This window comes from Humulus lupulus, chromosome 3 (assembly GCF_963169125.1).
Source record: "Humulus lupulus chromosome 3, drHumLupu1.1, whole genome shotgun sequence".
In the NCBI taxonomy this organism is placed as follows: domain Eukaryota; kingdom Viridiplantae; phylum Streptophyta; class Magnoliopsida; order Rosales; family Cannabaceae; genus Humulus; species Humulus lupulus.
In genome coordinates this window covers 101,033,190-101,044,926 of record NC_084795.1, presented here as the reverse complement: position 1 = coordinate 101,044,926, position 11,737 = coordinate 101,033,190, and the positions used below count along the sequence as shown (strand labels likewise).

Sequence of the window (11,737 nt, the reverse complement as noted above, 5' to 3'; positions counted from 1 at the left end):
ATTGTGTACGGCCGACAGTGTTGGAGGTAAGGCCAACCTATATGCCACCTAACAAATCCTTTCCAGGATCTCAATTGGTCCTACAAATCTAGGGCTTAGCTTGCCCTTCTTCCCAAATCTCCTCACCCCTTTCCATGGTGAGACTCTAAGTAAGACATAGTCTTCCACTTGGAACTCCACGTTCCTACATTTGGGATCGGCATAACATTTCTTTCTGCTCTGAAAAGTTAGCATCCGAGCTCTAATCTTCTCAATAGCCTCATTGGTCCTCTGAACTGCCTTAGGACCCAAGTATCTTCTTTCCCTTGTCTCATCTCAATGAATGAGAGATCTGCATTTCCTACCATACAACATCTCATAAGGAGCCACCCTAATGGTCGACTGATAGTTGTTATTGTAGGAAAACTCTATCAAAGGCAGATACTTACTCCAGGACCCATCAAAGTCCAGCACACATGCTCGCAACATGTCTTCTAATATTTGAATCATCCTCTCTGTCTGAGGATGATAAGCAGTACTGAATTTCAACCGTGTACCCATGACCCTCAGCAAACTTCCCCAAAACTTGGAAGTAAATGTGGGGTCCCGATTTGACACGACCGATCTCGGTCCCCCTTGAAGGTGCACAATCTCTCTTATATAGAGATCTGTATATTGGTCAACGGTATTGATAACTCTTGAATAAAGAGTTATTTCATGTGCTTTTGAACTTATAATTGTGGAAAAATCGTGGGTGATGTTAGTTTATTTTTAGCTTTTGTAGCTAACTTTGGTGTTTTTATGATCTTAATTAAGTTTAATTATTTTTGTAGTTTTTAATAGCTAATGGGTTAAAGGTAGTAGTTTCATGGATAAATATTTGCACAAGGAATGAACTAGCATGTGAAACTATTTTAATTGAATTTTTGATGGCTAAAGTATCTGGTTTGTCGCAACAAAATAGATTTTGCTGAAGCATTTTGATCATGCAGTTTTTGGGCACATGGAACACATGGCAAGTCAATGGGTGAGCTGGAATATTGGCTGAGGTGGCAAGGGTAGAAAGAATCAGTCAACATATGGGAGAAAAGGACAAAAGAGAAAAGAGGAACTCACGTTTTGAGAGGAGGAAGGCAATATTGGACTTTGGGGGGCTAAAGGAGGAAACCTAGAATGGACTTAAGGAGGCATCAGCCAAAATAGGAAACAAACAGCCATTTTTGGAAAGAAAAACCAGCAAAGAAAAGAGAGAAACTCAGAAATTAACAAGGAAGAAGGAAGACGAACAAGGAAAGCTCGAGCATCATTTTTTATTTGTTCTTTCTTCTATTCCTAAACTTTATTTTTATATTTTTTGAGTTGATTTCTAATCTTAATATTATGGGCTGTTTTGATTGTGGATTAATGTTTATAAACTCATCCATGAACTAATTTTTAGGTGGCTTGAATTGTTGATAAACCCTATGTTATACTCTAGTAATTTCTTGCACTTTATTTTAATAAAATTTCTCTTGTTCATTCAAGTGTGCTTATATTGATTTCTTGTTGTAGTTTGGCCATCAAAGACAAGATATTTAATTCTGTTTAATGCTGGAAAGATTAAATGTAATGGGAATAACTTGGATGACACAAGTCATAATCTAGGTTAGGTTATGCTAGTAAGTAACATAGGGATGTGTTATTTGCCTTGTATAACTTTTGAGAATTAAACTTTGAATTGCATTCTTAAATCTTATTTTGCATAGGAATATGTTTAATTAGGTAAAAGAATTAATGTCATAAAATTTGGGAAAGTTTTATGAGTGCTTAAATGAATTCTTGTTAACCTGGGAGTTTTGCTAAAATATTGCTGTCGCAATCTGTCCGCAATTTGTTCAGGATGATTAGTATAGGGGAATTCAATAATTCAAGTCCATTTTGCAATCCATATATTTCTCTCAATTTTATTGTTCAGTTCAGTTTTAATTTCAATATTTCCATCTTTTTAATATTTTGTTTAGCGTAAAAACAAACCATTTGATTTTTAGTACTTTTAAGTTGTTTAGTAATTGTTTTGCTTATTTTGCTAATTTACAATCCCTGTGGTGACGATCTACTTATCATTATATTACTTGTGTGATTACGTGCACTTGCGTATTTAAAATCAAATATTAAATTTATCACAACAAGTTTTTGGCGCCGTTGTCGGGGATTGGAATTAGAAATTTTTGTAATATCAATTACTTGCAATTTATTTATTTTTCTTTGTTGAGCTGACTTTGTTTGCTTGCTCTTGTGTTTTCTAAGGTGATTTACTATATGAACGAGCAAGAAGACATTGAACTAGCTCCTATTGAACCTGAGATTGAAAGAATATTTAGAAGAAGACTAAGGGAACAACGGGCTCAAAACAACCTTAATATGGCTGAAGAGGTTGAAGGAGTTGAGGGTGCTAATAATGTCACTAACGCAATTGCTATGGCTGATGATAGAGAGAGAGAGAGCCATAAGGGAGTATGATGCCCCCATGTTCAATGAGCTCAATCTGAGCATTGTTAGGCCTGAAATTCAAGCACCCCAATTTGAGTTAAAACCTGTGATGTTTCAAATGTTGCAAACAGTGGGTCAATTTAGTGGGCTGCCTACTGAGAATCCTCATCTTCATCTTCGTTCATTTTTGGAGGTGAGCGATTCTTTCAAGCTACAAGGAGTGAGTGACGAGGCCCTAAGGTTGAAATTGTTCCCTTTCTCTTTGAGGGATAGAGCTAGAGCTTGGCTAAACACCCTTCCTCCTGACTCGGTGACTACATGGAATGAGTTGGCTGAAAAATTCTTGACGAAGTACTTTCCTCCCACCAAAAATGCCAAGTTTCGCAATGAAATTATGTCATTTCAGCAGCTGGAAGATGAATCATTTTGTGAAGCTTAGGAGAGATTCAAGGAGTTATTGAGAAAGTGCCCACACCATGGGATCCCACATTGTATACAAATGGAAACATTCTATAATGAGCTTAATTCTTCCACTCGTATGGTGTTGGATGCTTCAGTTAATGGGGCTATTCTCTCTAAGTCCTACAATAAAGCCTACGAGATTTTGGAGAGGATAGCTAGCAAAAATTATCAATGGTCCAAAGCTAGAGCCTCAACAAGTCGAAAAGTGACTGGTATACTTGAAGTGGATGCATTGACAGCTTTGACCGCTCAAGTTTCTTCAATGAATAACCTTCTCAAGAACATGAGTTTGGAGGGAATGGTACAACCAGCTGCTATGGGACAAGTTGCCGATGTATCTTGTGTTTATTGTGGAGATGGGCACACATTTGAGAATTGTCCTTTGAATCCCACTTCGGTTTTGTAACGACCCAAATTCACTAATTAGGCTTAAGGGCTTTGATTAGTGTGCCTGGAGGGCATAATGGAGATTATGTGTGATTTTTATGATTAAGATGCATGGTTATGATTTTTAAGCATGTTATATGACTATGTGTATTATGTTATGTGATAATTGTGATATGTGATTTGTACCACGTGGGTGCGGTGATACCAATGTGATGCACGTGCCGAGACGGTCCTAGAAAGCTAGATAATGGTAACTGGTAATTTGGTAACCTGCGTAACTGTTAGTAACGATAGAGAGTAACAGGTTTTGTTGGGAGAGGTGGTAGAATTGTAAACCAGTAAGAGGACAAGTAAGCCCTTGAGGTCTAGTTAGAAAGGGATATTATCAGAGGGATAAATTGGTCTTTTGGCAGTAAATAGATAAGTTTGAGCTGAAGGAAATACATTTACGTATAACATTTTGGGAGTTGGTTTTATGCTGAATATTGGAGACCTAGAAGTAGAACAAAAGAAAGATAGGAAAAGGGAAGCTGAACTTTAGCTCTTGGAAGGAGAATCAAGGGGTGTTTGAAGTTATTAACCAAGCTTAAGCCAAGAAAACTCAGAGGTAAGGATTTAGCTATAATATGTTTAAGTTTCAAGTCTGGTTTTTAGATGATGAATATGAATTGAAGCAAGTTGGTGGCTGGTTTTGCATGAATTTAGAGTTGGAGTAATCAAAAGGAGAAGGTGATTTGAAGCTAGAGTTGAGGAGAATCCAAGCTGAGTTCTTGACTGAGGTAAGAGTGTATCATGTTTAAATTTTCGTAGCTGTTATGGTTTAAGAATCTTAAGGGGATGGTTTACATATTTCTCAAGCTTTAGTTCAAAGGTTTGAATCTGAATTTAAGTGTGAATTCTGTGGGTGATTGTGTAGTTGAGCTGGATTATAGAATTTATAGGTTGTTGGTTGGTCTATGTGGGGTTTTAAATAAGTTTTGGGGATTGGGTATGAAGTTGGGATGATTTGGAGTGATTTGGGTTCGGGGAAAACGCAGGGAAAACCCATATTTTCTGGGCTCGCGAAGGAGCGCCGCGACGCTGTTCTAGCGCGCCGCGGCGCAAGGCTGAATTTCTGGGCAGGCGAGTCCTCTGACTTGCTGGGCGCCGCGGCGCAAGGCCAATTTCAGGATGTTAGAATTTGCAATTTTGAGCCTTTGCTCCGGGGGTTCGGGGGATGTCTTTGGTGCATTGTTTTAGGGATTTGGGGGTTCCGAGAGTGTGGGATTGATTCCGGGGAGGTAGCTATGGATTGATTAGTGACAAAGGATGTTTCATTTGTGTTGTGGTTAGGTTTTTGGAGAGGCTCGAGGTAGAGGACTGTGCTTGCGGCTTCGTGGCATCGGAAACCAGTGAATTGAAAGGTAAGAAAACTTCACCCGTTTGTATGATTGAGATGGGACTAAGTGCTCCCGAGGATTGTATCGTGTCAACGTTGGTATCATGCCATGGGACATGTAAAAGCGGCCTAGGAGTTGTAACGTCCTGCATTTTCGGGTACCTTTAAACGACTCGGGTCGGGATTTTTCCCCTGGGTTAAGAATATTATTTTAAATAATATTATATTTTGTTTGTAAGTATTCCATGAGTTATTGCTAGCCAAAATATGAATTTTGTGATTTTAAAAGTCAAGATAAGACTTTCGGTCCTGGACCGACACAAAAACCCTGATCGGGTAAAAATCTCGGAAAATAAAATGAAAAATCATGGCAATTATATTTTGGGCATAAAATACATTCATAAAAGTTAAAGTTTGGTCAAAAATAATAAACCTAAAAGAAAATGGAAATTTTAGGGCATTTTGTGTTAAATGCCTAATTTTACCAAAATGGGGAATTTTATTCCATGAATGGACCTTAGGTTAAATTTTACTATGTGATTAATTAAATTAAATGTGAGAGACATTTAATTTAATTAATTAATGTTAAGTTTGGTGATTAAAACTTAATAAGAGTGAAAAAAAAGGTGTCAAAAGCCAATTTGGACTTTTCTTCTTATGAAACCTTTATTAACCTTTAATAAAAAAAAATAAAAAATAATGAAATGATCATATATGGGAAAGGGTGGCCGGCCATGTGGTGTTTTAGAGTGGTGTGAACCCAATTTTATAAAGTTTAACTCTCATTTTAATTAAGAAGTCAAGTGGGCAAGTGGGTAGAAAAGCACTCAAGTGTTTTGTGATATTTTGAAGAGTTGTGTGAGCCATTCTAACCCCCAAATCCGACCACTCTCCCTCTCTCATTGACTCTCATCTGATTTTTTAAGACCATTCAAAGTGTTCTCTCAATATTCAACCTCAAGAACACCAAGGAAAACTTGGAGGCTAAGTCTTGGTCTAGGAAGTATTTTCCCTAAGGTAAACTTTCACTAATCTAGGTTTTTGTAAAGTTTTAAGCATAGAGTTTCAAATAGCTAATTGACTATGTTGTTGGGGGAAGTTTGTTAGGGTTTTTGAAAGGTTTTGAAGGAGTCAAAGCTTATAGGAAAGTCCAAACCTTAAGCAAGAACACCAAAGAGGTAAAAAGTTTACTTTTGATGAGTTTGTTGTAGGGTTTTTAGTTTTAAGCATTATTTTGTATATCTAATGCTTAGAGTTTCTTGTTGATGATGTAATAAGGTTATAGTAGTTTTTTAATAATTTTTATGATGCATGTGTATTGATTTTTGAAAATGGGAACCAAAACCCCCAAGGGTTTTGTACGATACCCTAAAACAAAACATGTTTTAAGCTGTGACTTCCAAGGGGTCAAGCAGCCACTGTATATTGTTTTTGTAAAATTAAACTGTACTGTGATGTTGTTGAGATTGAGTACATAAAATTGAGCTTTTGAAACACTAAAAAATGTTTAGAAATGAGTAAGTTATGATATTTCAAAGTTTAGGTAAAAAACTGTTTTTTCGTATTCTTATTTTCGGAACCAAATTTGGACAGCCAATGTATAGGGCAAATGAACCCAGTTTTTTCTAAAATTTTGTGGACATATTGCTGGCATAACCTATTAGTCCACTGTAAAATTTGGTAAGAAAATATTAAACGGTTTGAAAGTTATTAACTGTCAAAGTTTGGAAAAAAAATAAGGACTTGAAAATAATGTCATTTTTACCTCATTGTTGGAAAATGATTTCACCAATCAAAAATGCTCATTTTGACCTAAGATTTTATGAAGACCTAAATGGCATAATAAAAATGGAATTGGGAAATTTTGGTAACAATTGGGTAAGTAAATTTCAAGTTATGAACTAACGAAGTATGTAGTTAAAAATGTGAAAAATAGGTTTTTCACACTTAGTGTAAAAATGAGATTTTGGAACATAAGGTAAAAAGTAAAATTTTGCTTATTTCAAGATATAAAATGGTAAGTCTTGAAATCATATTTTCACTAAAATTTACCCTTTGAGTTTAAATGAATTATTTTTATTAAATAGTTTTTATTCTTTCTAAAAATAAGAGATTTAATTTATTAATAGTTAATAAATTAAAAGAGGGTTTAAAACCCTATATTTTGAGAAAATAATTAAATAAATTATTTTCCTAGTAAGTAAAATTGATTAATTGCTTTTGGAAAATTAATTAGTCAAGATGAGAAATTTATAACGGTTTTCCTAATTAAGACAAATTAGGCAATTTTCTTAAAACGATTTTTAGATATTAAAACTTTAAGAAAAATAAAAGGAAAATTTAAAGAGTTTATTTTCTTTAAAAATAATTAAGGAATTTATTTGTATTTTCTGGATATAATACCGGCTAAAATCTTACATATTTTAACCGACTAGTCGAAAGTGCGGGTTAATAGCGATACCTTGAAAGAATAAGATTTTTAGCGGATTGTGGGAAATACCATTGTGATACCCGAGCCTAGGTATCGAGACCTTAGAATAGGTCTCCCCGAGACTTAGGGTTTAGTCTCGAATATTTTGTATAACTTTCCTTAATAGGTTTAAAACCAAATAAGGATTGTAAATCCTTACAAATGACTTTTATTAAAATGACCAAACTGCCCAAAATAATAATAATGAATTATGAGTGCCATAATTAATCCGAGTATACTGTATGGATAACTACAGTATTGGCTAAGCGTAACTGGACTGAACGTTGGAGGGTGAAAACTTGCTGAGCGCTAAGGACTCCAAGTAAGTCAACTTATATTGTATGGCTGCAACATGAAATGATTATTGTCTTGTATGTTAGTATAGGGATACGTGCATATACATAGGCTGTCATAGAAAGTTGCTTAGAGACGTTAGTCTAGTGAGTGCTGATTTAGAAAATATGAACGGTAGAAGTCCGTCATATCCTAGACGGTTGATCCCCGTCACACTGCTTGATTTTATTTATGTCCGGTTCATTACCGAGACGAGTGGCCATGAGATGAGGATAAGCTGGTTAAACCTAGGGGCGCCAAGATAAATGGGACCTAGGGGCCCTCATGCTTACTTAATCATTGGACGGTTAGAATCCGAGCAAGTGCTCTGATAAGTTATTCCCGGATAGCAGCCGTGAATATTGGCCATTCCGTGAGAGTGCCTAGAGATACTAGGGGTTGCCAAGATAGAGTGAAGTTGAACACCCTAGGGGCAGCTGCTCACCAGCACCACTGATTAACATAGAAGTCTCCATAAAATCGTGTAAATTGGATTACACTCTTGAATATGTAGCGATGCCCTAGGTAACACGATAGTTACCCTTGATGAGAATATTTATTGGCTAGATCTTAGTGTGGGGACTCAGTTCTCTTTTACAGATTAGCAATTATGTTGGAGGGCGCGTTACGCATGAATTGTTGGAAATTGTCGAGCGTTGGTCTCGAATTATTTGGTGATATAATATATCTGCTTGCTCTTGGATTTTCTGAGTGTAGGGATATAATTGTTGATAAGATATAGTTGTGATATAATATATCTGCTTGCTCTGGGATTTTCTGAGTGCAGGGATATAATTGTTGGTAAGATATAGTTGTGATATAATATATCTGCTTGTTCTGGGATTTTCTGAGTGCAGGATTTTTATCTAGTTACGAATTAATTTATCATTGGTTATCAGGCATGACCATAAGTTTTCCAGGACGCTTTAGCGTTCTTGAAATTGATTGTTTAGGGTCCGGATGGGTCCGGAACCCTAATTCTCTACATGCTTTGTTTGAAAGTTGATCTTACTAAGCGTTTTCACTTACCTAGTTGTTTCATGTTGTAGGTAAGTGCAAGGGCAAGGCAGAGCAGTGAGCGCTGGAGTCTTCCTTGCAAATGTACATGTGGACACACCTTTTGGGAAGCCTTTTTATTTTTGGAAATGTTGTGTAATTTTCCTAAACTAGGCTCACTCTAATCTTTATAAAACATGTTTGTAATTAAATGTTAAGTATGGCCATACGACTTTTTAAAAAGTTTTTTTTTCTATGGGTTTTTGAGACATTTTGTTAAATGAAAACATTTATATTTCCGCATTATCGAGTCTTGAAAATCCGGGTCGTTACAGTGTCGTACATGGAATTAGCGCACAGAGCGAAGATTGGCCACTGGTAGCCAAAGATAACAGGATAACAGAGGGAGCAGCTTGTGAGCGCTAGCCCTGGTTATCGTTTGTGAATTGTGTATTATGAACTGAAATGCCTAGTATGTGAAATACTTGATTATACCGACTGATGATATATCTGAGTTTATAAGATGCACTATGAGTTATTGACTTGTTTGTTAATTGTTCATGCTCTGTTGTTGTTGTGTTTTCTTGCTGGGCCTTGGCTCACGGGTGCTACGTGGTGCAGGTAAAGGCAAGGGCAAGCTGGACCAAGCCTGAGGTGGAGAGATCCGAGGTGAAATGTACATAGCCAGCTGTTCGATCACCATGGTCGAGGAGTGAGTCAGGACAGGGATTACCTAATTGCTCGTTTTGCCTTAGTATGGCTGGTTAATGTATTTGAACCTTGTAACTTTTGTAAATGGCCTTTAAACTGATATTTTTGGGATCCCGTGTAAATAAACAATGTTTCCTAATGAAAACGTGACTTTTGAGACCAAAACGCTTTTAACCCTAGTGACTTGGTTAGCAAGTCTGGCACTTTATAAACACGCAGTGTAACGGTCTTGGCTATCCAGGGCGTTACAGGTTTGTTATGTGGGGAATCAAAATGCCAACCGAAATAACCCATATTCAAACTCTTATAATCCGGGGTGGAGGCAGCATCCAAACTTCTCATGGGGGGGGGGGGGGGGGTGAAGGAGCTAGTTCAAGCAGAGCACCAATGCAAAACAAGCCTACATATCCACCGGGGTTTTCTCAACAACAACTAAGAGCTCAACCACCTCCTCCTCAAGTGTCTCAATCAATCTCTTTGGAGAGTTTAACGAAATAATATATGGCCAAGAATGATGTTGTGATTCAGAGCCAAGCGACATCCTTGAGGAACCTAGAGATTCAATTGGGGCAGCTAGCTAATGAGCTAAGGAATAGACCACAAGGCCCTTTTCCTAGTGATACCGAAAGCCCAAGGAAGGATGGTAAGGAGCATTGCAAGGCGTTTACCTTGAGGAGTGGTAAAAATATGGAATTGACTGAGGAGAATTGTAAGAGAAACATCGAGCCCACTTCAATCCAAAGTAGTGTGGACAAGGGAGACAAAGCTGTGAATTCAAAAATTTTAAATGCTGATCCTGAAGCAATTGCTGTAGCAATTCCTCAGCAAAATGATACAGAGAAGCCTATGAGCAAGCCACCTCCACCATTTCCTCAACGCTTTCAAAAGCAGCAACAAGATGGTCAATTCCAGAGATTTTAAGATGTTTTGAAACAACTTCACATCAATATACCGTTGGTGGAAGCTTTGGAGCAAATGCGCAACTATGTGAAGTTTTTGAAGGATATTTTAACTAAGAAGAGGAGGCTTGGTGAATTTGAAACAGTGGCGTTGACTGAAGGTTGTAGTGCTATATTGAAGAATAAAATTCCTCCTAAATTGAAGGATTCGAGTAGCTTCACAATTCCTTGTTCTATTGGAGGCAGAGATGTTGGTAGAGAACTTTGTAACTTGGGGGCTAGTATCAATTTGATGCCCATGTCAATTTTCAAGAAGTTGGGGATTGGAGAAGCAAGACCAACCACAGTCACTTTGCAATTAGTCGATCGTTCTATGGCACACCAGGAAGGAAAAAATGAAGATGTACTTGTGCAAGTTGATAAATTCATTTTTCCAACTGATTTCATCTTTCTTGATTATGAAGCGGATAAAGATGTTCCTATTATCTTGGGTAGGCCATTTCTAGCTACCGGGAGGACGTTGATTGATGTAAAAAAATGGGAGCTTACTATGAGGGTGAATGACCAACAAGTGACTTTCAATGTGTTTAACGTTATGAAATTTCCGAATGAGATTGAGGAATGTTCTAGGCTAAGTGTAATTGAGTCTATTGTCGCTGAAAAATTCCACAAGGAAGCTTTTAAAGATGGAGTGGGGGTGAGGTCACTTGAAGAGCTTGAGGACTTAAGTGAAGAGGAAGAAAGCCAAGTTACATGGGTGGAGTCAAAGCAGCCCCTTGCTAAATTTAGGAGGCCTTTTGAGTCATTGAACTTGTCGGAAGGGAATTTTAAGCCTCCTAAGCCTTCTATTCAAGAGCCACCAAAATTAGAGTTGAAGCCTTTGCCTAGTCACTTGAAGTATGCTTATTTGAGAGATAATAAGACTTTGCCTGTGATTATTTCAGCCATGTTAGGAGCTAAAAAAGAGCAAGTGTTGTTGGTTGCTTTGAAGAAATATACAAGGGCAAAAACCATTTAATATGACAGGGATCGATATGAATAAAAGTCTTTACCAAAAACCATTTAATAATAAAGATATGTAATTCATATCATAATTGATGATCATTTATAGATCAACCAAAATCCCGAGTGTTTATGAACTCCTGTTTATGTTTATTAAATCTTTTGATTCATTCGTTAAGGTCTCTTAAAAGAATGAGGCTAGTGACTTTTGTTTTGGAGATTTAATATCATGGATGGCTGGGAACATGTATCAACAATACGAAATCTAATCTTTCCTAACGAATCGTATATTAGTTCCATAAAGGGTTAATTCTGGAACTGAATGATTTTGAGCTCAAATCTATAATTAGATTAATTGTTCACTAATGAATTAATGGTACTTAAGGAATAAGAAATAAATTAGAAAGGTAAAATAGTAATTCTTCCATTCTAATTTATGAACTAATTAATTAGAGGGTTGAACTATTGTAAGATGGTTATATCAATGGACAGCTTAAAATAAGATTTATGTAAAAGTATATCTATAACATAAAGAGTTCAATTATGGATTTATAGTGGAGAAATATCAGAATTAATAAATTAACTATAATGATTAAAGAGTTTAATTATTTAGTTTTAATTTATTGGAGCTTAATGTTATAGGTTCATGGT

At 36.6% G+C, this 11,737-nt stretch overlaps 1 protein-coding gene and 1 non-coding gene across 2 annotated transcripts; one reads left to right on the top strand and one right to left on the bottom strand.

Annotated features, from left to right (window-relative positions):
• Positions 1–2,824: 2,824 nt before the first annotated feature.
• LOC133828187 (small nucleolar RNA R71) lies at positions 2,825–2,931 on the bottom strand. The gene has a single exon (XR_009890822.1). It is a non-coding gene; the product is annotated as a small nucleolar RNA R71 (small nucleolar RNA).
• Positions 2,932–9,686: 6,755 nt separating this feature from the next.
• Positions 9,687–11,102, top strand: LOC133824778 (uncharacterized). The gene is made up of 2 exons (XM_062257753.1): positions 9,687–10,035; positions 10,150–11,102. Exons 1-2 carry the CDS (start codon positions 9,687–9,689, stop codon positions 11,100–11,102), a joined length of 1,302 nt encoding a protein of 433 aa, XP_062113737.1.
• Positions 11,103–11,737: the final 635 nt, after the last annotated feature.